We start from the raw sequence: 24,925 nt of genomic DNA on the forward strand, positions 1-24,925 counted from the left end.
AAAAGGAACAAAATAGTATTTAATTAACGTTGGATTGCTTCCGTTCCAATCAGAGGACCAACTTTTGCTATAAATATAAAAAATAGGGAACTCACCATTAAAAAAAGAAGAAATGAAGGAGAAAATCATATTAAAGAAGAAGGGGGAAAAAAGAAAGTTGAGAAGTGAGGAAGGGGGAGAAGACATGGATTTAAATGAATTAAGAGTATATTTGATATGAACAAAAATGTTTTTCAAGAAAATATTTTTGGAAAACAAGTAACTTTTTTACATATTTTTTAATATTTGGTTAGTATGTAATTTTTTTTTTCCAAAGCATTTAGGTATAACCTATGAAAATACTACGATACCAAATCTAAAAAACTCTATCTAGTCCAATATAAATGGATCGTTGGGCTATGGCACATTTTTCAAAGATACTAATCAAATATTAATTTACAATATTATCCTTTTAATTCTTCTCAAACTTTTCTTAAAAGTCGAGTTAATTATTTTTTTAAAATTACCACCCCATTACATAAGGTTTATCACTTAATCATATTATTCTTTTGTTCATTTTACCTCAATATCACTTAACCCTAATAATTTAACATAACATGGTGCACTGGTCAATTGTGTAAAGTTTTCTATAGATCCGTCAATAAGAGTTAGGTCGGTTGGGTCAGTTCGGCTCAATCTGTAATTTAATAAGGTTATGCTAAGATTATTAGATCCCATTTAAGAATAAGAATTTTTAGCCCAAACCAAATAACCTTGATAGTTTGTAGGGCTTGGACAATGTAGGTTGGGTGGGTCTGTGTCAAATAAAAAATAACTAAAAAATAAAGAAAAAACTACACAAATTGGACTATTTAAACAAATTATTTATCCAAATTGAACCCAATCCAAAAATTAAACTCATGACCCAAACTATTTATCTGACTGTCCCCTTATTCTATTCACTGAACTATAGCTTCTTCATCCTTGATACCATTAGAGTATATATATACTATGATGGTATTTATATATTTTGATGATATCAAACAGTAATTGACCAGTCTTTTCTTTGAAACACTGTCGGTTATATATATATTCTAATGGTATCAAAGGGTAATTGACTAGTGTTTTCATTAAAGCATTGCTTCTTACTTTTTGATACCATTAGAGTATTTATATACTTTGATGGTATCAAACAATAAACACACATTAGTAGTTAAAGATAGGGGGTAAAGTAAATGGGTAGTCACTTGTAAATAGTTTCTCTTTTTGAAATATCTGTGTTTCCCCCCCCCCCCAAAAAAAAATAAAATAGAATATCAAAATAATAAGAGGAGTTCAGACTTAAAGTTTTAAACCAAATATTACAAAGTTCAAAAACTCAAATATAAAAAATATTTTCTTGTACGCTTGTATACAAAATATTTACATAAAATGACAATGATTTCAGATTGAAGTCATACAACCAAATATTTACTTGAAGCCAAACTTAATAAGTATTATTAAGATTATTTTATTTATAGATTTGAGACTTAATTAACAAATAGTAAACATCATGTATAATATTATCTTGTCGACATTTATATTAATATTTTAAAATTTAAATTCAAATTAAAAAAATATATTCTTTTTTAAAAAAGTGTACTGATCCAGTGCGGCCTATATCCCACATAGTTGTGGATTAGGTTGTGTTTTTTAGACCCATTCAAATAATGGGTCAGCTTAATTTAATTAGTCCAAATGGACTGACCGGCCCATATTAAACACTCTAGTTTTCTAAGAGTTTATGTTATTATATTTTGATTTGATTTGATTTATGTAATCTAGAAGGAAATGGAACATGATTATAGAATTTTAAGTTAGTTTCAGAGCTTTCAATTGTAGTCTTCCAAGTCTAAAATTTGACCAGGTAGGCAGCCATTTTACCTGCACAATTAGTTAGCAATGAGATACTCTTGTTGACTTATCTTCTTAAATCAGAGAACACAAAGGTTAAAATCTTAAAATCTTTATGATTTAACATCATCTTCATCACCAATTTTTATTTCTTTTTTGGCAATTCCTAAATATTTTTTTTTAAAAAAATTAAAGCTATTTCCATGCCCAACTTTGGAAAGTAACCCAGTTGCTCCTGCTACCCTGGATTACTACTTTTTTTAGTAATTCCTTTTTTTTTTCTTCCCTATAATTTCAAGATTCATATTCACTAATTTGGATTCTGTTGTCTTCTTTGAAAGCCTAAAGTTTGGATCCAAAATCCACTTTTATGTTCTGTCATTCACAGTTTTTGCTCTACAAATAATTAGTTTGTTGTATACAGTGCAAAGTTTGTTACTTTTCAGTGATGGGTTCAAAGCCGTGGCTACATCCGGCTCCAACATATCGTTTATTGGAGACGTTTTGGGATACTGATGATGATGCTCCAGGTCCACGTTGTGGTCATACTCTCACTGCTGTAGCTGCTACCAAAACTCATGGTCCGCGGCTCATACTCTTTGGTGGTGCTACTGCTATTGAGGGGGGCAATGGGGCTGCACCTGGCATAAGTAATTAATTCTTCTCTTTTGCATCTGTTTTGTGGCCCCAATTATCCCTTTTTGAGTAAAGATTCAAACTTTGTTGTTTCTTGAACTGACATTTAGGTTAATTGGGTATTAATCTGATTTTAGGGCTGGCTGGTGTAACCAATTGTATTCATTCATATGATGTTCTTACCAGAAAATGGACCAGGTATGTGTTGTACATCTCTAATTCTTCTAGGATCTGCTTCTGTATCCCTATCCATGTTTTTTTTTTGTTTGGTTGTTGGGCTTAAGGGGAGGTTTGGAAACTGAATGATTAGTTTCTTATGGTGGTGATATTGATTTCATGCTCCTTGAATTACCTATTTACTCAGACTTAGACCTGCCGGTGAGCCACCTTCACCTAGAGCTGCACATGCTGCTGCGGCTGTTGGAACAATGGTTGTATTTCAGGTGATCAGAAAGAGAAATTAAAATATGCCATTTTTAATTTTTAGCATTAAAATGATCATTAGAAACAATAACTACTGATATCTATTGTTGTTTTGTTATTAGGGCGGGATAGGACCTGCTGGGCATTCAACTGATGATCTTTATGTTCTTGACATGACAAATGACAAGTTCAAGTGGCACAGGTTAGCTTCTGGATAGGCAATTGCATTTTGTCTCCCTTTTTCAATTACTTATACAGCTCTTGTTCCATGACTGATTACCTTGTTTGTTTCTAGAGTTGTTGTTCAAGGTCAGGGTCCTGGACCACGGTATGGCCACGTAATGGACTTGGTTGCACAAAGATATCTGGTAACTGTCAGTGGCAATGATGGTGAGCACAATATTCCTATGAATTACTGATCAGGTGGATGTGCTTTTTTTCTTACTACCACATCAGAAGATCAAATTTGTGCTCTTTCATTTGCAACACAGTTCACTGCAGGTTATATTTACTATGACTGTGAGCAGTTGGAATTATAAGCACTCTAGAAAATTAGGGGTTTAGGACAAAATCGAAGTTAGTCAATATATATATGCACTGGCTTGTTTAACTCCCCCTCTCCCCAAAAGAAGAATGAAGATGTAAGAGCAAATAATACCCAAAATAAAATGCTGATTTTGTGGATCATTTATCAGACCAACAATGTTATCCGAGAGTGAAGTTCGGCCTTTTAGACTGAACATAGTCATAAGATGAATGTCCTGTAAATGCAAATGTTAATATCGATATGAAGTAATACAAGATTAGAAATGATCAAGTCTGACGGATGGCACAAGTGGCACATACGAAGATGTTAGAGTCCTACAATGGTTGATGGTATGAGTTGTTGCCTCCTTAAATCATGTTGGGTAACTCTAACCTCATGAGTTACTTTTAGGATTGAATTGGGCCCTAGGTCCTTTTTCTGAAGTCTTAACATGGTATGAAGAGTAAGAACCATCCGTATTTTTGGCTTACCAAAATGTTGCGCCCTATGTTATGGTGTCCTTGCTCCTAATGTCCAATCCTGGATGTGTGTGTGTGTCGGGTGGGGGTGGTTGGGTGGGTTATTAAAATCCTACAATGGTTGAGGATATGGGTTGTTTGTCTCCTTATATGGTTTTAGGCATTCCTCACTTCATAAGCTCACTTTTTTTGGATATGTAGAGCCAAGGTCTATGTTCTTTACATAAGATAAATGAAGAAAAGATTGCATGGAGTAGTTTTGTCATGTCTTACGTAGACCTCCAGATGCTCCATTCCGTATGAAATGTGAGTTAAACGTAACAAAAGGAGATGATGTATGAGTAAAATCACTTGAAGGAGAGTTGTCTCAGAAGACCTAAAGTCTCTAGGAATCTAGACAGATTTAGCAAGGATCAGAACACAATAGGAACCAAGTAGAAGCATGATGCAAATAAATTATCTGTTAGTTGATTCCAAGTAGTTGGGATTAAACTGATCATTCATGTAGAGATGATTGTGAGATGTAGAACCTCTAATTTGCCTAAGCAAAATTACTTAGTATTTGATGAAATGGACCTAAATAGAGCAGAATTAATATAGACGATTCATAGAGTTGGCTGGCCCCAATTGATTTGAGATTGAAGCATAGGTCATTGAGTGATTGTTTACTGACTGACTAGTCATAAATAATGAGTATTACATAATTTGGAATTACATCATGGATAGTTATGTCTTGATCTAGCTTAGTTTTCCACAATTTTGCTTCTATGGTGTCATAGCATGATCTGACCACATCTATTTTTCCTAGCATCTGAGTAACAATGTGATGTATACATAATAATCTGAATTTTGAAGATTAGTAATGCATGTTTATTCACAGTTGTTGCGCATACGACATACTTTAGGAGCAGAAAAAAGAAATATGCATCTGTAGCATATCATTTATCATCTCACAGTCAAAAGGATGAACTGTTAGATTTTTTTACCTTTATAAATGGCTGTAATGTGACTGATAAAAGGTGATTGGAAGATGTCATTTCCTTGCTGTCCTAATTCCTACATACATTCATATCCATAAATTTGGAACAAGTTGAATAGTGAATGCCATAACTCATTTCTGCAAAGTCTAGCTACTGCAGCTTACCTGTCAGATGCCTTAAGAGTTCTATGCTGAACATATATATGCTGCATGGCGTTTTTAGTTCTGTCACTTAACCCTCGCTTATCCCTCCTTTTATGTATTCTATATGTTTAATTTCACTGATTTCCAGGGAAAAGAGTTCTTTCTGATGCTTGGGCCTTGGATACCGCTCAGAAACCTTATGCATGGCAGAGGCTGAATCCAGAAGGCGATAGACCATCAGCTAGAATGTGAGTCTACATTGTTTACTCTCATTTCCAAGTAATCTTAGTAACTTTGAGTCTTCCTGATGGATTTTTGTTGATTTTTATTGTTATTAAATGTACTATCCTTATTTATTTCAATTCATGAATTTCAGACAAGTAGATCTTCTATATCCATTTGTAATACTACCCTATTTTCATGCTAAAAAGCTGTTCTGGGTTGACTATAGAAGTGTTTCTCAGAAACTAGGTGTCAAAATGATAGACTGGAGTAACAAAAAATGTTATTCTTGAGGTTTTGGCATACTTATTCATCTATGAGCTTATGCAACAATCCCGATGTTCAGAATCCTTTGATTCTCAGCAAAGGCTTGAGTCGCTTGACCCATTTAGGACACCTCCTACTTAATCTCTCTTGTCAGATCACCCATGTGTCTTCTATTCATACCTCGTCATTGTCTCTGTTGAGCATAACCTGCTACTTTGCTACTTGTGGTGTTCTTTCAATTCTCAGCATTACATATCCACTTCTATATATATCTCTTCCCCATATTTTCTATGAAAATATGTTTTTGTCCTCGAAATTGTCAATTCTGAAAACTGTATGGTACTGCTGTCGTCTCCCAGTTATTATTTATTCTTGGCGTACCCTCTCTGAAGTAGTTGACACTGAAATGTTTTTGACTTGATCGCTCCACCAAGATGCTGCTTCTAACGTAATTTTATCCTTCAATCTTCCCACACTAGACTTTTTTTTATCTTGCCCTTTTAATCTATGGCTGCCTCTCTCTCTCTCTCGTTCTTTTTCCTTATTTTTTTTTAGTAGCCTACATATTCATGGTGTGGTTCCTTACTCTTAATGGTACTGTAATTTCCTCCTAGATACTATCTTTCTGAAATTTATATTCTTTTAGGTATGCAACAGCTAGTGCTCGGACCGATGGCATGTTTTTGCTTTGTGGGGGGAGAGATGCTTCAGGCACGGTAAGTAAATTCTCATATAGTCATCAATGCTTTTACCGATAAACTCTTCCTGCTTCGAGAGAGCGAGTTCTTTATAGCTAATGCACACAGTTCGTTAGTTTTTAAAATTTAAACTTCATTTTGTATAGTATTTTAAAATGTTAGTCAAGTTGTGATATATTGTGGCATAGATAGGAAATTAAAGTAGCTGGTTTTAGGTATCCATAAGCTCAATCTTTCTTGGATATGTAATCATTCTGTCAGCAGTATATTGATTTTGAAGCAACTAATAGTCCTAAACAAGGAGGACCTTTGATACTGTGGGTTACGACCGGGATATAGTGCTTTTGATATGTAGTCTTCTAAATGATGTGGTTGCTGATTCCTGGAGTGTTTCTGTTTGCAGCCCTTAGCAGATGCTTATGGCCTGCTTATGCATAGGAATGGACAGTGGGAGTGGACTCTTGCACCAGGAGTGTCACCATCATCAAGGTATCAACATGCTGCGGTAAGTACTACTTCCTCCATTCCATGTTATGTCAAAGTGTTTGATGGAGCTTGGTATTTAAGAAATTAAAGAAGATATTTACATGTAAGCTAAATTATGTGAAGTACCAAAATTATCCTTTTAAATGAGTGGTAGTGAGATTTCGACTTGTCTTTTCATCTTTTCTCTACTTCCAAAAGATTGGACTTCTATATCAAGTGGGTCCAAACAAGTCATATCATTAAGGATAAAATGGGAATGATAAGATTAAATAGCTTCCAAAAAGAGAAAGATGTCATTCTTTCTGGGGACAAACTAAAAAGAATTCGTGTCAGGGATTAATATTTCTGCTGTTTGGGTCATGTCTATCCTGTTTGTCCCCCACAGATCTCTCTTGTAATATTTTCTGAATAACATTTTTGCCTGTGATTAGGTATTTGTTGGTGCAAGATTACATGTTACAGGGGGTGCTCTTAGAGGTGGACGTGCAGTAGAAGGTGAAGCAGCTATTGCAGGTAAATGTGGGATTTTATCCTTTAGTGCATAATTTGATTGCTTGTTATTGTCAATGGATATCATTAAATCTTTTCAATTTTATTGCTTTAAAAAGTGTTGGACACTGCTGCTGGAGTTTGGTTAGATAGACACGGGCTGGTAACTGCTTCACGTGGTAGCAAGGGCCACAATGAACAAGATCCATCTTTGGAGCTTATGCGTCGCTGTCGCCATGCAGCTGCATCTGTTGGTGTTCGGATATATATCTATGGTGGTCTTAGAGGAGGTAATGAATGCCACTGGCATATGCAGATTTTAGACTTTTCGAATGATGTCTATTCTTCTCCTTTTCAGAACCCCCTTCAACTGGTTAATATCTGTACTTATCTTGCAGAATGCTTGATCTAATGGTAAGTGTATTTACATGAGTTAAGCTATGAGAAGGTTAGGGATTTAATGGTCTGTGACTAAGCAAAAATTTTCTCAACACCCCATCTACAAAAGGATTTTCAAATGCTCTGAGTTGATTCACTTTCAGCGACAGATCACAGATATACAAAGACATTTTCTTCTTTTTTGCACTTTTGCGTACCCATGAGAAATCTAAATTTAGACAGATTTTACAAACAATAGTCCAGCATTTGATAAACATTGAAGAGAACGATGACAATGAATTGGGAAATGTAAGCTAATTTTATGGTCATATGTCCTTTCTGAAGTCATAATACACTACCTAGTGAGCATTTGGTGGTATAGATGTCTCTTCTGAGGGTCTATTTTTTATGCCTCCCTTTGGTACCACTGTGATGACCGTGTCATTTGCTTTCTGTTGTCTAATGCTAGTATTCCTCATTTTGTCTTTGTTTTTTGCTTCTTTTTTTTAATCATAATAAGCTTAATTCTGGAATATTTTTAAAGTAACAGCACAGTTAAACAGGTTTGCATGTACTGTCATTACCATAGCGATCTTTGGTTTTGAATTCATAATATCTTCTTTTTTTTTAATAAGAATTCATGTTATCATTGAGATCTTTGGCTTTGAATTCATAATATCTTCTCTTTTTATTTAATAAATATTCATAATATCTTTCTAAGAGCCTGTTTGGATTGGCTTTTTAGGTGCTTTTAAGCCTAATTAGCTTTTAAACAATTTTGTAGTGTTTGGGTAAAATAAAAAAGTGCTTTTAAGCACTTGTTTATAAGTCAAAATAATAAAAATAAGCCTAAGTTAGAAATCCCAACTTATAACTTTTGGCTTACAAGTCATACGCCCATTCAAACGGGCAAGTTAGAAATCCCAACTTATAGCTTTTGGCTTACAAGTCATAAGCCCATTCAAACGGGCTCTAAGAGTGAGAGCAGATTGATGGCGTACCTAAGAGATGAAATTCGCAAGTCAAATGCATGGATGGTGTATGTTGGTAAAGTAGCATTTTATACTCTTGTTGTCCCTTTATATGGAACAATTTGATTTTAGGACGTTCCAAAATATTTAAGGTGATTTTTCAAAAGCAATATTTACAAAATTCAAATTCACAGAAACATATCAGCTTTAAACAATGGTCATTTGTCTTCGCCGTTACACTGACTTATCAACTAGTACTAGTGGTGGATGGATAGTATTATTACTGGGTTCACTGAACCCAACATTGTCGATATAGAGTATGAATATATGTGTAAAAAATTATTAAAATTTTGATAGATATTATATTCTGAACCCATAATTTCAAAAGTGTAAGGGGTTCAATAATAACATGAAGATGTAGCTCATAAAATTTGAATGATGAATCTGCCTCTGCTAGTACTTCCATATTTTTTCCTCTCTTATTAGTGGTAACTTTCCTTGTAATACTCCATTCCCAATACTAACTGCATCACATAATATGAGATGGAGGTAGTACTTGTTTGCTGTAGCAATATTAGTTTCGCAATGAATGGTATTGTGAAAAGGGCCTTCATATGGAACCAAAAGAACTTCATAATTATGGTGTTATATGCTTTTACTAGTTGCATGTTGATCAAGATACTCCCCGGGTCAAGTGGTTTCACGGTGTTCTTTAATCAGATTATTTTTGCTGCAGATACACTTTTGGATGAATGTCTGGTTGCAGAAAATTCTCCATTGCATTCTGACATCCATTCCCCGGTCTTAACATCCGAGAGAGCCATTGGCACCCCAAATAACTCAAATTTTTCAACAGATCCTGATGGAAAACCTGAGACCCACTCATCTGGTGGGTTGAGGTAATATTTCGCTTTTATCTTTATTTCATTTTTCAGTCAGTTCATCCTCGTAATTTGAAGCATCACATTTTAACAGCATGGATAAAGATTCTATGGAAAAATTGACCAAGGATTTTGCTGCTGAAGCTGAGGCTGCTAATGCTGTCTGGCAATTAGCGCAGGCTGCATCTGCCACTCCTGAAGTAACATCGGTCTCAGACGAGAGTTCTCAAGTTCCAGACACTGCTTCTGAGGGTAGCGACAGTGAATCAGCTGTCCGCCTCCATCCTAGAGCTGTATGTACTCTGCTCTGTTGTCTAGTGTTTGTTTATTTGGCAGATGGTGATATCACTTTCCAAAACTGCAGGTTGTAGTTGCAAAAGAAACCGTTGGGAACCTGGGGGGAATGGTGAGGCAATTGTCATTGGATCAATTTGAAAATGAGAGTAGACGAATGGTTCCCTCATATAATGATATTTCGAATCCAACAAAAAAATTCGCACGGCAGAAATCACCTCAAGGATTGCATAAAAAGGTAACCCCAGCAAGCTGCAACAGATTTGTTTCTTCAAACCGTAATGGGTTAATGACAATATTCACTATTTGTTAAGGTTGTTCATATTCCTTTTTCTGAGCTTCATTTGTTGGGATATGTAATCTTCTATTGCTGTATCGCAGATCATATCCACTTTGCTTAGGCCGCGAAATTGGAAAGCACCTGTAAATAGAAAGTTCTTTCTTGATTCATATGAAGTGGGTGAGCTTTGTTATGCAGCTGAGCAGATCTTCATGCATGAGCCTACAGTTCTTCAATTGAAAGCCCCTGTCAAAGTGTTTGGTGATCTACATGGACAGTTCGGTGATCTCATGCGGCTGTTTGATGAATATGGATTTCCTTCCACTGCTGGAGACATTACGTAAGTCTGATCAAAGCTTGACCATTAGTTTTTTTCTCATTTGCTGCTTGACTATTAATAATTTCAACTTAAGCTTGTGTTTTAAGTTTTAGCATGCTTACAAAATCTAATTATCTCAAACTCTGAATACAGATGAGTAAAAGAAGTAATTATGTTAAAATTTGACATAAGTTGAAAGGAATCTGCAATTTAATTTGTTCAGGAAAGTTTACTCATCCTTGTCAAAGATCCTTCTGCAGATCTTCAGACATATATAGTAGTATTAGAAGAATAACTGGGGGGGAATAAAAGCTGCAATAATTAAATTGTCATAAGATAACATACTAAAAGAATGTCTCCCAGCACCAGCGGTCAGCTATAAACTTGTAGATGACAGCGAACCCTGCAAAAGAAAGATTAGTTTGCTTAGCACATGATAACTTGAATAATTGGGATGACTCCTCTCCATCTTAAAGCTTTAGTTAGATGTGGAATAGCTCCGATTTGACTCTAAACCTGCTCATTAGTTCATGGGTGCACAGCTTCCGAATGCTTTTTGATTGGTAAAGGGTATTGTATTAAACCTTATCAACAAAAGTTATTGTATTTAAAAAAAAAGGGAAACTGCTGGCAAGTATTTACAGAGGAAAGTCTCATTACAAGTTGTGTAATGAACTCAAAAAGTCAACCATGGCTCCTGTATACTTCCTAATGCTTTTTAGTACTTCGGTAGCTGGACAAATGTTCGTTTTTTGGCCTTAGATACCTCGTAAAGGAGGTATTAGTGGAAGTATGGAATATCATACTTTTGGCAATATTTTACCACTACTGTTGGTGTGAGAAATATAGGAGACAAAATATTATTGAATATCTACATTATTACATAGAGATCCTATTTATGGATACTACAATACAATCATTTATCAAGTAGGATACTATATACTATTCCTATTCCTATTCTAAGTAGGATTGTATATTCCTATTCCTATTCTAACACTCTCTCTCAAGCTGGTGCATACAAATCATATGCACTTAGCTTGTTACAGATGTAATTAATACGAGGGCTGGTGAGTGACTTAGTGAAGATATCTGCAAGTTGATCACTTGACTTCACAAGCTGTAACGATATCTCCTGAGAGTGTCTTTTCTCTAACAAAGTGACAATCAATCTTAATATGCTTAGTCCTTTCATGAAACACTGGATTTGATGCGATATGAAAGCCTTTTGATTATCACACACAAGTTCCATCCGATCGATATCGCCAAACTTTAGTTCTCTCAGCAACTGTTTGATCCAAACTAGCTCACAAGTTGCCGCAGCCATTGCTCGATATTCTGCTTATTCACTAGATCGAGCAACCACACTATGCTTCTTACTTTTTCATGAAACCAAATTACCTCCTACTGAAACACAATATCCGGATGTAAAACATCTATCAAAGGGTGAACCTAACCGATCAACGTCTGTATGTTCAGTGATATGCTCATGGCCTTGATCCTCGAAGAGTTGTCCTTTACCAGGAGCTGACTTTATATATCGCAAAATACGAACAACTGCATCCCAATGACTATCACAAGCAGAAGTCATAAATTGACTTACAACACTCACCGCAAAAGAGATGTTAGGTCTAGTCACTATGAGATAATTTAACTTTCCAACCAGCCGTCTATACCTTTCAGGATTATTGAGTGGCTCACCCTATCCTGGAAGGAATTTAACATTCGGATCTATAAGAGTGTCAATGGGTCTACATACCATCAGTCTTGTCTCCTCAAAAATGTCTAAGGCATACTTATGTTAAGAAATAACAATACCTGATCTAGACTGAGCAACCTCAATACCTAGAAAATACTTCAGCCTGTCGATGTCTTTAGTTTGAAAATGCTTAAAGAGATGTTGCTTCAAATTAGTTATACCATCTTGATCAGTGCATGTGATAACAATATCATCAACATAAACAACCAAATAAATACACCGATTAGGTGCAGAAGGCCTATAAAACACAAAGTGATCAGCTCCACTACGAGTCATACCAAACTTCTGAATTACTGTGCTAAACTTTTCAAACCAGGCTCGAGGAGACTGTTTCAAACCATAGAGTGACTTATGCAATCGTCATACAAGGCTACTAGACTCCTCCTGAGCAACAAAATCAGGTGATTGCTCCATATAGATGACTTTTGCAAGATCACCATGCAGCAAAACATTTTTTATATCCAACTGATGAAGAGGCCAATGACGAACGACAACCAGAGATAGAAAAACACTAGCAAATGTTATTTTAGCCACGGGAGCAAAAGTATCAAATAATTGAGCCTAAATATCTGAGTATACCTCTTGGCAACAAGACAGGCCTTAAGTCGATCAATCTGACCGTCTGGACCAATTTTGATTGCATAAACCAAACGATAACCAACAATAGATTTACCTGCAGGAAGGGAGACAAGCTCCCAAGTACCACTCGTATGTAAAGCAACCATATCATCAATTATAGCCTGCCTCCATCCAGAATGAGAAAGTGCTTCACCTGTAGTCTTAGGAATGGAAATAGAAGACAAAGATGATACATAGGCATAATGGGGTGATGAGAGACGATGATAACTCAAGAAAGTATAATGTGGGTTAACATTTTGATTCGATCGTATGCCTTTTTGAAGAGCAATCGGTTGGCTAGGAAGAGGCAAGTCCGCAGTAGGAAAAAGGTTTGGTGCATGACATGAATCATCTGGGACTAGTGCTGGACGCAGACGACGATGATAAGTAGGGAGTGGTGGAGATGTAGATGTAACCGTAGATTCCTCAAAAGTTGGTATAGGTAAGACTTGAGGTATGTATAAGACTTCAGAGATATTAGGATGATCAGAAGATGTATAGTAAGGCTGAGATTCAATGAATGTGACATCGGTGGACATAAGGTATCGATAGAGATCAGGTTGAGCAATCGAAGCTACTTGTGGAAGCGTTTTCTTACTTTCGATGAACTCATCATATTCTGTCTGAGCAATATGAGCATTATTGGATGGTCGATTAGGCTGAGCAACAGATGGTACCTGTGGAAATGTCTGCTTACTTGCACGATTTCGAAGAAACTCATTGTATTCCTTTAGAGTAATGGGATCATAGCTGGGTGGTGGACCATGCAAAATATAACATATGTCATGAGTGTGTCCAAGTTTATGACAATAACTACATTTGGATCGAGGTTTTCCTAAACGTCCTCCTCCTCGTCGATTCTCCGGAGATTGATATGTTCGTTTTTCTATAGTTTGAGATGCGAGAATAGAGGAGTCAACGATTGGTGATGAAACCACTTTGTGACTGGGTGGCGCAGTAAGACGAAGTAGACGAGAGAATAATTCATCAATTGTAGGAATGATAGGATGGGCTAAAATCTGGTCCCGCATTGAATCATGGTCAGTGGGGAGTCTAGCAAGTTTAAGGACTAGAAACAATGTCTGCCTGTGCTCTTGTTGCTTTTCCACGTTTATAGTAACTGTCATCAACGTTTCAAATTCCTCCATGACTGCCTGTACCTGTCCTAAGTAAGTACGACATATCAGATTCTTGTTTCTTTAAGTTGGTCATCCAATATATCACATCATAGAATCGAGATATGTCATTTGTGTATAAAGTGCGTGCCTTTTTCCAAACTAAATAACATGTCTGGAATGGGCGAAACAAGGGCATTAACTTGGAATCAATAGAGCTCTATAAGAGACTACATAATTGAGCATCCACTTTCTCACTAGACTTTGCCTTTTCATCTACCGCACAAGCATTGTTTATTAAGTGATCTTGAACACCTTGACCCTTGCACCACAACTCAATTGAGGAAGCGCAATCTAAATAGTTTGAACTTCCCATTAATGGTTTTGAAGTGATTATAGGGCTTGAACTTCCGGTCTCCATATTTTTGGATCCAAAAACATCACTCCCAAAAGATATTTTTTGAAATTTGACTTGTAAATAGTAAGAAACTCTAAGTTGCGTGGACTCTTCATTTTTGCTGTCGCACCCGTGTCGACAGAAGACACGTGCGGGTGCAGGATACGTGTGGGATTTGGTCAACCCACAACAAATACTTTGACCAAGAGTCCATGGACAAATTTGAGGGAAAATTGAGATTTTGATAAAAGATAAAATAGATTTAAGACATGAGGAATGGCATACTTTGAATATTATAATCCTTTTGTCTCTTTTTTAGCTTTTCCTCTTGGTCAATATTCGTTGCTTCATTGTTTCAAGGCAAACAAAGAGATGCTAAATATTCAAGCAGTTGTCTTCCGCCTTTTGGTAGATAGTAGCAATGATCTATAAGGAGAGTTGGTGGAAGGTCTTGAATGACTTTCTTTTTCTTTTCTGAGGGGAAGAATATCTTTATCTCTATAACTATATTTTTATAATATTGAATATTTTTAGCTGAATTTCCGTACCCGTATCCATACTCGAATTCGTATCCTTTAATCTTAAAATTTAGATTTTGCCGAATCCGACTCTCGGATTCGCATCCGTCTCGGACACCCCTGCCCGAGTCCGAGCAACTTAGAAGAAATTTGCTGGAAACTATTGGAATCTGCCTACAGTTGTCTGGGAATCCTGATTTTGTCGGAATTTTGCTGGAAATTGCCTGAAAATAGCTGAAACCTTAATTCCTGTGATCGGATTTGGACAAAACTAGCTGGGGTTTGATCGGATAGACTGGATAATCCCCAGTGGTTTGAGCTTGGGACTTCCATGTTGGAGGTCTCAAATTCGAAACCCCTTGCCCATGTTGGAGGTCTCAAATTCGAAACCCCTTGCCAGCGAAAGCAAGGGGTTTGCCTTCTGGATTGAACTCATCGCACCGGACTTGCCTAGTGCGAGTTACCTCTTCTGTGTGATTTGCGAGCTATTGCATATGAGTGGGATTTTATCCTATGCGCACCCAAAAGGTAGCGGCTACTGGTTTTCCTTGTCATCAGAAAAAAGAGGAAAAAATAGCTCAAAAAATTGACCAGAGCAACCTCACGTGCCGGTGCGTGAACCAGATCTCGCCGGAAAAAAATTTCACCTTTCAACGTGTGAGAGCGCTGGAAAATTTCACCTTCGAATGGCGTGTGAGAGCAGCCTCATATTCTGGCTGGTGTTTGATTGCTTGAGCTTCCCAAGCCTCGTGATGGTGTTGGTTTTCGCATAGCACCCACAAAAAGAAAGATGGCAGAAACCAGCCCCAACAATTGTCGGAAATTGATGCACGATGACTTAAAGTTTCTCACCAACGCTTCGATACTATGTGAGAAATATAGGAGACAAAATATTATTGAGCTGTGTATCTACATTATTACACAGAGAGCCTATTTATAGACACTACAATACAATCATTTACCAAATAGGATACTATATACTATTCCTATTCCTATTCCTTTTCTAAGTTGGTTTGGCCAAAACTAAATTGCTCATAACCATGATCCCCCGTCCTCAAGCTTTGGTTCAACAACCAAGGTAGTACAATGAGGGATGTGTGATAGGAACACATCACAAGTTTGAATCTTGACTGGTGAACCAAATTTGGTATTTAAGTGAGGAGGATAGAGGGGTTGGCTCCTTATACCTCGTTCCAAAACAACGACTAATTTCTGGAATATTGTAAGAAAAAAGGGTTTTCGAGAATCCCTAGGTCAATGTTGTAAGTTCTTTATCTCTGTTACTAAGTAGAAATGCTTTCACTTCCCACTCTCCATTCTCGATATATTCTTTTCGGGAGAAAGGTTAAGACTTCTATTAAATAAAATGGCCATGCACTGAGCTAGTGCTTGACCTAACAAAAGAAAGGATATTCCTCTTTACAAAAATCAAAGAGAAGAAAACTCCACAGTGACAAAAAATACTCCTGTTGTTAGTTGATGAAATCCATCATGTTATCGCTATCATATACAAACCGAAACTTACACAATAGAGCCAGCAGGCCTAAAACACCTATATTTCACAATCTGCACAGGGCTTTCTTTTCCTCAAAAACATCTAGAATTTCTTTTCGTCTATAGGACCTATTGAAGTGTGTGACCATCTCATCTAAAAGTTTAAGTTGCTGGAGAAAGTGCACTTTGTTGAGAATACAATTAAATTATGAAAGTGTGCTCTCTCTAATAGCTTAAACTTTTAGATGAGACGGGCACACACTTCAACATGGTATCGGAGCAGGCAGAAGTCCCGTGATCAAATCTCACCGCAATCCATTATCCAAAAGAATTTTCACGTGCTTGGACCATGAAAAAGAACCAGGCCCTCATGTGGGGGCCGGGGCGTATTGAGAATACAATTAAATTATGAAAGTGTGCCCTCTCTAATAGCTCAAACTTTTAGATGAGGTGTCAAGCAAACAAAGTCCAGTATTTAAGTGGAGAAGGGTATAGGGGCAGGCCTATCATCCCCGATTTTCAAAGACAGCGATTGGCCCAAAGAGTTGGCTTCAAATGGATTTCTCGGTCATAAATAAATCAGCATAGTTTTCATTTTATCTTATTGATGATTAGTAACAAGGAGGTAGTGTACTTTAGAAATTAGAAGTACAAAAGAGAACAAGTTCACTACTATAGTTACAGCATCAAAAGACTCCAAAAACACCAAGAGAAGAGTTAAGTTTTCCAATGGACTACTCTTGCACCATAAATATAGTGTTGTAAGCATCTGTATTTTACTAAGGATGAATGCAATTTCTTCCATTCAAGCATCTATGATTTCTCTCCAACCATAGTGTCCACATGATGCATATTAGTGCAGTCTTCCAAGTCATCTTCGTCCTCTTTTCAATTATCTGTCCTTGCCAGCAAGATAAAAGGCTTCTCACACCCTGTGGCATCACCCAGCTGACTTCTAAAATATCATGAATACATGACATATCTGCCAGGAGAATATACAGTAACATAGAAGATGGTTGTTTGTTTCCAATGAGGCTTCACATAAGAAACATCTATTGCAGAAGGATAGACCTCTTTCTTGAATAGCATGTTGAATTAGACAAGCCTCTCTTGCAGCTGTCCATCAAAACAGACTGCTTCAGGGTGAGCTCTTGATCTCCAAAGCATTTTCCAAGGCCAATTGAACTCCCAGTTCTCTGCTTTCTGCCGTAGAAGAGTGCAGTAACTCTTCACTGTGAAGTATCCGTTCTTTTTAGCTAGCCAAACTGGTGAGTTCTCCCTGATAACATCAAAGGGAATACGTTGCAGAAAACTTAAAATATGAGTTATTTCATCTAGCTCCCAGTCATTAAATTCTCTTTTGAATTGTATCAGCCATCCTGTGTGTGTAAATCAATTTGCCACCATGACTTCATTGTTCAAGCACATGTTTAACAAGCTAGAAAGATATTCATCAGTCTTCCATTGTCATGTCATTTATCTGTCCAATAGTTAATGCTTCTCCCATTTCCTAGCTTAAGGGTGACGTTCTGTTGACAGTCACCCCAAAGTCTACAAATATTTTTCCATGCAGCAGTGTTATTAGGTGATATCATTGGTTTGGGGGACCGGTGGTCCTTTACCCCATATTTAGTGATGATAATTTCCTTCCAACACTCCTCTCTATGGTTGTTTAATCTCCACAGCCATTTACCTATAAGGCATTTGTTGTGAAGTCTGAGATTTTTGATCACCAGTTCTCCTCCTTTCTTGCTTATCTTAACGCAATTCCAATTTACAAGATGAAACTTTTTGGCATCAGATCGCATTCCCCAAAAAAAAAAGTGTTCCTCAACCTAGGCACTCCAATTGCTGGTTGAAAAGTATTTCCAAACCTATTGACCTTCTTTTCCACTTCAGTAGGGATGGGAATGAGAGACATGAGGGAAGTGGTAAACTATCTAGTACACTGCTTACTAGCGTAAGTCTTTCTCCCATAGATAAGTACTGTTTCTTCCAAGGGGATAATTTGTTTTCACATTTATCAATCACCTCCTGCCAAAATCTTTTTATCATTCTGATTAGCACCAGGGGGAAGCCCCAAATATACTGGGGGTAGATTCTCAACCTTGCAACCAAAATTTCAGCTAACTCTTGTATGCATTCTTCACTATTTACAGCACATAGGGCTCGTTGCCAGGCTTATTTTTAAAAGCTGAAACTGCTTCAAATGCCAATCAAATAGCCTTTAGATGTAAAAACTTCCCTCTGTCAATTTCACTTAGAAAGTCAGCATATATAACTCTAAGAGGGGTGTGGCCTATCCAAGAATCCTGTCAAAATTTTGTTATATCATCCTCCCCTTCGATTTCCATGTGTGTTTCAATGTTTGACCATAGACGTTAATTTATAATCATAGTCACGAACCATGTGAAGAGTTGATTGGATTAGTCCACCATTCCATTTGACCCATATATATATATATATATATATATATTTTACTGGCCAATATGCTGCAGACTGTTTATTATCCTATTTAATACTGTTTCTTGTGCTTGAAAGATCAATGTCTTGATTCCTGAGGTCTGCCATTATTTGCAAGATTGTTTCTGCTATAAGTTCATTGTCTATAAACTAAAAAGTTTGATGTTTCTCTTTCTGAGGCTAGATGATGTCAAAAGTTTGTATCATTCAAAATAATGTCAACAGTTTGAAGCTTTTTAACTGTTAAATGTAATATTTACTATTGTACTCAAATCTCTTCTTATCAACTTCTCTTGTGTCTGATGACCCATTCTTTGTGTGGTTTTCAGTTATATTGACTATTTGTTTCTGGGTGATTACGTTGATCGAGGACAGCACAGCTTGGAGACAATCACTTTACTCCTAGCTCTAAAGGTAATCCTTGCCGTTGTCTAACACAGTACTTCCCTGTCATGTATTGACATTCCTTTATCTAACCAAATAACTCACTTGTTCTGAATTTCAGATTGAATATCCAGAGAATGTACATTTGATAAGGGGGAATCATGAAGCTGCCGATATTAATGCACTTTTTGGCTTCCGTATTGAATGCATTGAGAGAATGGTAAGTTAGAACGTCAAAATATGTACTACAGTTGTCAAATCCCGAATTTTGAAGGTAGAAGTTATGTGTGTGTGTGTGTGTGTCCTCCAAATGTATTGGGCTATTCTGATGGAAGACATCCATGTAGGGAGAAAGTGATGGCATCTGGGCATGGACGCGTTTCAATCAACTTTTTAATTATCTTCCACTGGCTGCCCTCATCGAAAAGAAAATCATCTGCATGCATGGTGGCATAGGGAGGTCAATAAATTCAGTTGAGCAGATAGAGAAGATAGAGAGGCCAATAACAATGGATGCTGGTTCGATAGTCCTAATGGATTTGCTATGGTATGTTGCTTCTTTTTTTTCAAAACCGTCTGGCAGGACAATTTAGAGGAGATTTTTACGTCATTGATTTTATTTGCAGGTCTGATCCCACAGAAAATGACAGTGTAGAAGGATTAAGACCTAATGCCAGAGGACCTGGTCTTGTAACATTTGGGGTATGTCCTGCTTTCTTTGATTGAAGTTCAAGAGTTCAACTTGATAACTGATAGTAAAAGTTTCAGACAGTCTGTGATAAGAAAATCATTTTGAATGCCAAATTTCTTATTTTGTGTTCGAATCTTTACGCTCTTCACTGAAATTTTTCTTATTTTAAGCTCAATTTTTATTCACTAGTTTCTGGGAATGTGCTTTGCACGTTTGTCCATTATCATTGATGTAAATTTTCTATATATTTAAAAAGTTGTCTTAAAATAGAAAATGGTGAAATTAATAATAATAATAGTTTTATCGTATACATTTTGATCATTATAGAAAATTCATAAAAGTAGAACTATGCATTTGATACCAAAAAAGAAATATGTGAAGCTAATTAAGATAATGTAATCTCTAATGGTATGAATATGTCGATGAATTACTGGTTGAATAATTAATAAATGTATAATTTGTGTTTAACAAATGTAAAGATATGACACCTAGGCCTAACTCAACCCCAGAAGCTAGCTCATGAGGAGAGGATTGTCCAAGTCCATTTAAGGAGACCACCAGTCTATTTCCCAACCAATGTGAGACTTTTTACTCACTTTAACACCCCCTTCACGCCCAAGCCCAACTGGAGCATGGATCGGGAGCCCAAACGGGGATGGACCTGGCTCTGATACCATGTAAAGATGGCACCTGGGCATAACTCAACTCCAAAAGCTAGCTCATGAGAGGAGGATTGCCCAAGTCCATTCATATAAGGAGACCACCAGTCCATTCCCCAACAATGTGAGATTTTTTACCCACTCTAACAACAAAATTAGCAAAGACATGAAGACGAACTATATATATTTCTGCAAAACGTGCAAATAAAGTACAATAAATGTCATTCATCTTAAGTTCAATTATTGTAGGAATAGTATTTGATTGAAGGGTAAAATGTCCGTCAACTAATTATTATGGACATTTTGGTAATTCGACTTTAGATTAGGAGCTCATTTATCTTTATATTATATAATAGTTTTTTGATTCATGTATTACACATATATCCCATCTTAATTGGCATAAATTTTCTATATATGTATTTCAAAGTATATTGGATCATAAGTAACCATGAAATATTGGTCTCCTTAATTACTCTATAATGCATCTAAATATATGTATGTATTCACATATGTAATAGGTAGAAGATAACATGCAAACATAAATAAATTGAAAAGGCACAAAAAGTTGAAGCCAAACTACAATAAAGACAAAAGAACTAAACAAATTCTCGCAAAAATACTCAAACGTAGAAGGAGAAATTTTGATTGATAAAATTTTAAACACTCTTTGTTAGGATAATAAAACCCTAAAATTTTTATCACATTTCATCACGCTCTATATATATATTGCCTTTATATAGCTCTTTCTTAATTGGCATTTTTCAGAAAAAGAAAGAGAAATCACACAATATTAATTATTCATTGCATCTTTTCACATTCTATATTTATGTTATAGCAAGTTACCAATGAAGAGGTCAGGTAACATAAATGTGGATAATATACGAGCTATTGCATATGAGCGGGGTTTTAACCCTGTGCGCACCAAAAGGGTAGCGGTTGCAGATTTTCCTTATCATCAAACAACAACAACAAAAACAATATACCCAGTGAAATCCCACAAAGTGTGGTATTGGGAGTGTAGAGTTTAGGCAGACTTTACAACTACCTCATGGAGGTAGTGAAACTGTTTCCGAAAGACCCTCGGCTCAAGTGTATCGAACCCAAGTAAAGGAAGAAGTAAACAATAGAGAAAGCACAACGGCTAAAAAGAAAAGCAATGTAAAGTCCACAAGAAAAATAATTACACAGCAAATTAATGTGATAATCGAAAAGAAATAATAACACAACAATAGTGGCACGACTAGTCGTATGACAGGCCCTAAACCGTCACAAGGAAAGACTACACTCTACCCCTGCTCAGTGTTATCAAGGGCGAAAAGCGCAAAAAAAACTCTAAGGTCTGTTGGGGCCTCAAGCACAAAGTACAAATAAAGCGTGGGCTTTAATGAAAAAAGGCACAAAGGGAGAAAAAACTACAAATATATATGTCTAGTGCAAGACTAATAATTATACACATGATTGACAAATATATGACCAAAGAAATTGAAAAAAATTATGATAAGTGAAATATCAATTGTTTAGTGTCACTTCTTCAAAAGAGACTCATTGGCAAGGAGAAGTTTGCCTTAGAACCTTGATGACAACACTGAAGCGCAAATAAAGCGAGGCGAAGCGCTCGACACGGTTTGAGCCTCGCTTCCGGGCTTAAGCGCGCCTTTGACTACACTGCCTACTAGCCTTCTACCTTAATACGCGACCTCCACTCCTTCCCATCTAAAATAATGTCCTCGGTAATATGAAGCTACGTCATGTCCAGTCTAATCACCTCTCCCAAATACTTTTTTGGCCTACCCCTACCCCTCCGCATACTGCCTAAATCCAACCTCTCGCACCTCCTCACGGGGGCGTCGGTGCACCTCCTCTGTACATGTCCAAACCATCTCAGTCTCTCTTCCCTTATCTTATTTGTCATAGAGGCCATTTCCACCTTCTCCCAAATAACCTCATTTCTAATCTTATCACTCCTAGTATGCTCACACATCCATCCCAACATCCTCCATAACATGCATCTTTTGAACATGTAAGTGCTTGATTGGCCAACACTCTACCCATACAACAAGGACGGTCTACCCACCAATCTGTAGAACTTACCTTTTAAGTTTGGTGGAACCTTCTTATCACACAGTACTCCAGAGGCAAGTCTTCATTTCATTCATGTTGCCCCAATGCAATGTGTGACATCATCGTCGATGTCTCCACTGCTCCAGATGACGGACTCAAGATATTTAAAGCTCTCTCTTGGGAATAGGCTGAGAGGCAAGCCTCATTTCCACGCTCGCTTCATTTAACACAACACTGAATTTGCACTCTAAATATTCTGTTTTGGTCATACTCAATTTGAACCCTTTGGACTTCAGAGCTTGTCTTCAAACCTCCAACCTATCATTAACTCTGTCGCGTGTCTCATCAATCAGTACTATGTCATCTGCAAATAACATACACCATGGAACCTCCTCCTTAATAGATCGCGTCAGCTCATCCATCACCAAGACAAATAGAAAAGGGCTCAGCACTTATCCCTAATGTAGCCCCATCTCAATAGGAAAATGCTTCGAGTCTCCTCCCACTTTCTCACCTTAGTCTTGGCTCCATCATACATGTCACTTATCACCCTAATATACACCATCGGGATACCTTTAGCCTCCTGACACCTCCGGGGGGACATTCCTCGGAACTTTGTCATAAGCCTTCTCAAGATCAATGAACACCATATGAAGGTCCCTCTTTCTTTCCCTATATACTATAGAAGTAACTGATGAAGAATACTTAAAAGGGTATTATTTGTAGGAAGATTTGGTCTTATTAATTAATAGAAAATTAAAGGCCTTATTAAGAGATTGTCTTATTAAAAGCTAGTCACTTGGATAAAACTTTTTAATTTTGGTTATTTTATAGAAAGTATTTATTTAATGAATTAGAATATATTAAAAAATTAGAGGTAAAATGGTAATTTAATTTTGCATTTTGAAGCTTTCCACTTTTAGTATAAAAATATATATATAGTGGTGTAAGAATGTGAAAACTTACTGGGGAAAAATTAATATAAGGGAAGATGAAAAATAGAAATAATTAATAATAACTAAGGGTATTTATGCTACTATAACTAAAGAATATAAGAGGGTGTGAATAATATTTGCAATAACTTGTAATATCTAAGAGAATTTATAATGCCATACCTAAAGAATTAAAATGCAATAGATGGACAATTTTGAAGGTCGGAGCTTCTCACTTTTAATATATATACATATATATATGATGATTATTGTGATATGATCCACTATACTGCGGATTCCTATAAGGATTCACACGTCTACTTTCATATGGAAGCTTATATTTTTCATGTCAAGATTCACATACAAACTACAATGTGGTCTTACAATAATTGTGGACTTTGCAGCCTGATCGTGTAACTGAATTCTGCAAGAAAAACAAACTACAGCTGATTATTAGAGCACACGAGTGTGTCATGGATGGATTTGAAAGATTTGCCCAGGGGCAGTTGATCACTCTTTTTTCTGCCACCAACTACTGTGGTATGCATTAAATATTTAAGTTTTTACTTTCCCTTGTATGAGAGTATGCATTCTAATAATTTCTAACCAAGAAAATACATTCAGGAACTGCCAACAATGCTGGTGCTATACTAGTAGTAGGCAGAGGGTTGGTTATTGTTCCAAAGTTGATCCATCCTTTGCCGCCTCCTCTTCTATCACCTGAAACGTCTCCAGAACGAGTCATGGAGGACACTTGGATGCAGGTATTAGGATGCTTTCTTTTTTCCTATTCGAGCTTACAGTTGTTACTTATATCCTACTAAGGAGTGTTCTTTGTATATAGGAACTCAACATTCAAAGACCGCCTACTCCTACTAGGGGTCGCCCACAACCAGATCATGACCGGAGCTCACTTGCCTATATTTGATGCCTGGTCATCTATTCTGGATATTTCAATTTGCTCTGCTGTGGAGTCACAAATACCATTGACTATGCATTCATAATTGATTGAAAATTCAGCAGATATTGTCTGTGTATATCTCCGTAGTCTTCAAATGCCCTGGTGTATTCTACAGATACCAGTCAGAAGGCATCCAACATTGTAAAATAGCTGGAGAGGTAGAGGTTTAGCTGTTAAAAGAGTGAAAAGTTGATATAGATTAGTATTAATGCTGTTTAGACAAGGTTATTTACAGTGAAAGGGAAGTATTGTTAGCAGAGTGTTAGGTGTTGTGATGTAAAAAACTAGAGATATCTTATTCTTAAACTTGATTATTAGTGTGGTTTCTCTATATAACGTCTTCAAATATTTTTTGGTGAAGTTTGGGAAGTTGATGTGTCATGTAGCAGGCCTTTAAGATTGAAATATTTGGGTTTCAATCAATTAAAAAAGTATCCAATAGCCTGAAGAATACAGTGCATTGCAGTGCTTGGTACGGCTGATAAATAGGGAACCATTTGATAAGCAATTCAAACTAGAGTAAAAGGAACAA

At 36.6% G+C, this 24,925-nt stretch overlaps 1 protein-coding gene across 3 annotated transcripts; it reads left to right on the top strand.

Moving 5' to 3' along the window:
* The first annotated feature begins 1,810 nt into the window (after positions 1 to 1,810).
* On the top strand, positions 1,811 to 24,741 carry LOC129882881 (serine/threonine-protein phosphatase BSL1). Of its 3 annotated transcripts, none has more exons than XM_055957370.1 (22): positions 1,811 to 1,885; positions 2,297 to 2,522; positions 2,646 to 2,706; positions 2,873 to 2,951; positions 3,054 to 3,133; positions 3,227 to 3,321; positions 5,208 to 5,307; positions 6,195 to 6,264; positions 6,650 to 6,751; positions 7,164 to 7,245; positions 7,341 to 7,511; positions 9,307 to 9,469; positions 9,546 to 9,744; positions 9,816 to 9,983; positions 10,127 to 10,365; positions 19,035 to 19,119; positions 19,211 to 19,309; positions 19,437 to 19,636; positions 19,716 to 19,791; positions 23,837 to 23,972; positions 24,057 to 24,196; positions 24,277 to 24,741. In XM_055957370.1, exons 2-22 carry the CDS (start codon positions 2,321 to 2,323, stop codon positions 24,358 to 24,360), a joined length of 2,631 nt encoding a protein of 876 aa, XP_055813345.1. In that variant the 5' UTR covers positions 1,811 to 1,885; positions 2,297 to 2,320; the 3' UTR covers positions 24,361 to 24,741. The 3 variants fall into 3 exon arrangements, with proteins under 3 accessions (XP_055813345.1, XP_055813347.1, XP_055813346.1); XM_055957372.1 differs by having other exon boundaries at positions 1,825 to 1,885; positions 2,319 to 2,522; XM_055957371.1 differs by lacking the exon at positions 1,811 to 1,885 and adding an exon at positions 1,894 to 1,967.
* Positions 24,742 to 24,925: the final 184 nt, after the last annotated feature.

Source organism: Solanum dulcamara, chromosome 3 (assembly GCF_947179165.1).
Source record: "Solanum dulcamara chromosome 3, daSolDulc1.2, whole genome shotgun sequence".
Lineage (NCBI taxonomy): Eukaryota > Viridiplantae > Streptophyta > Magnoliopsida > Solanales > Solanaceae > Solanum > Solanum dulcamara.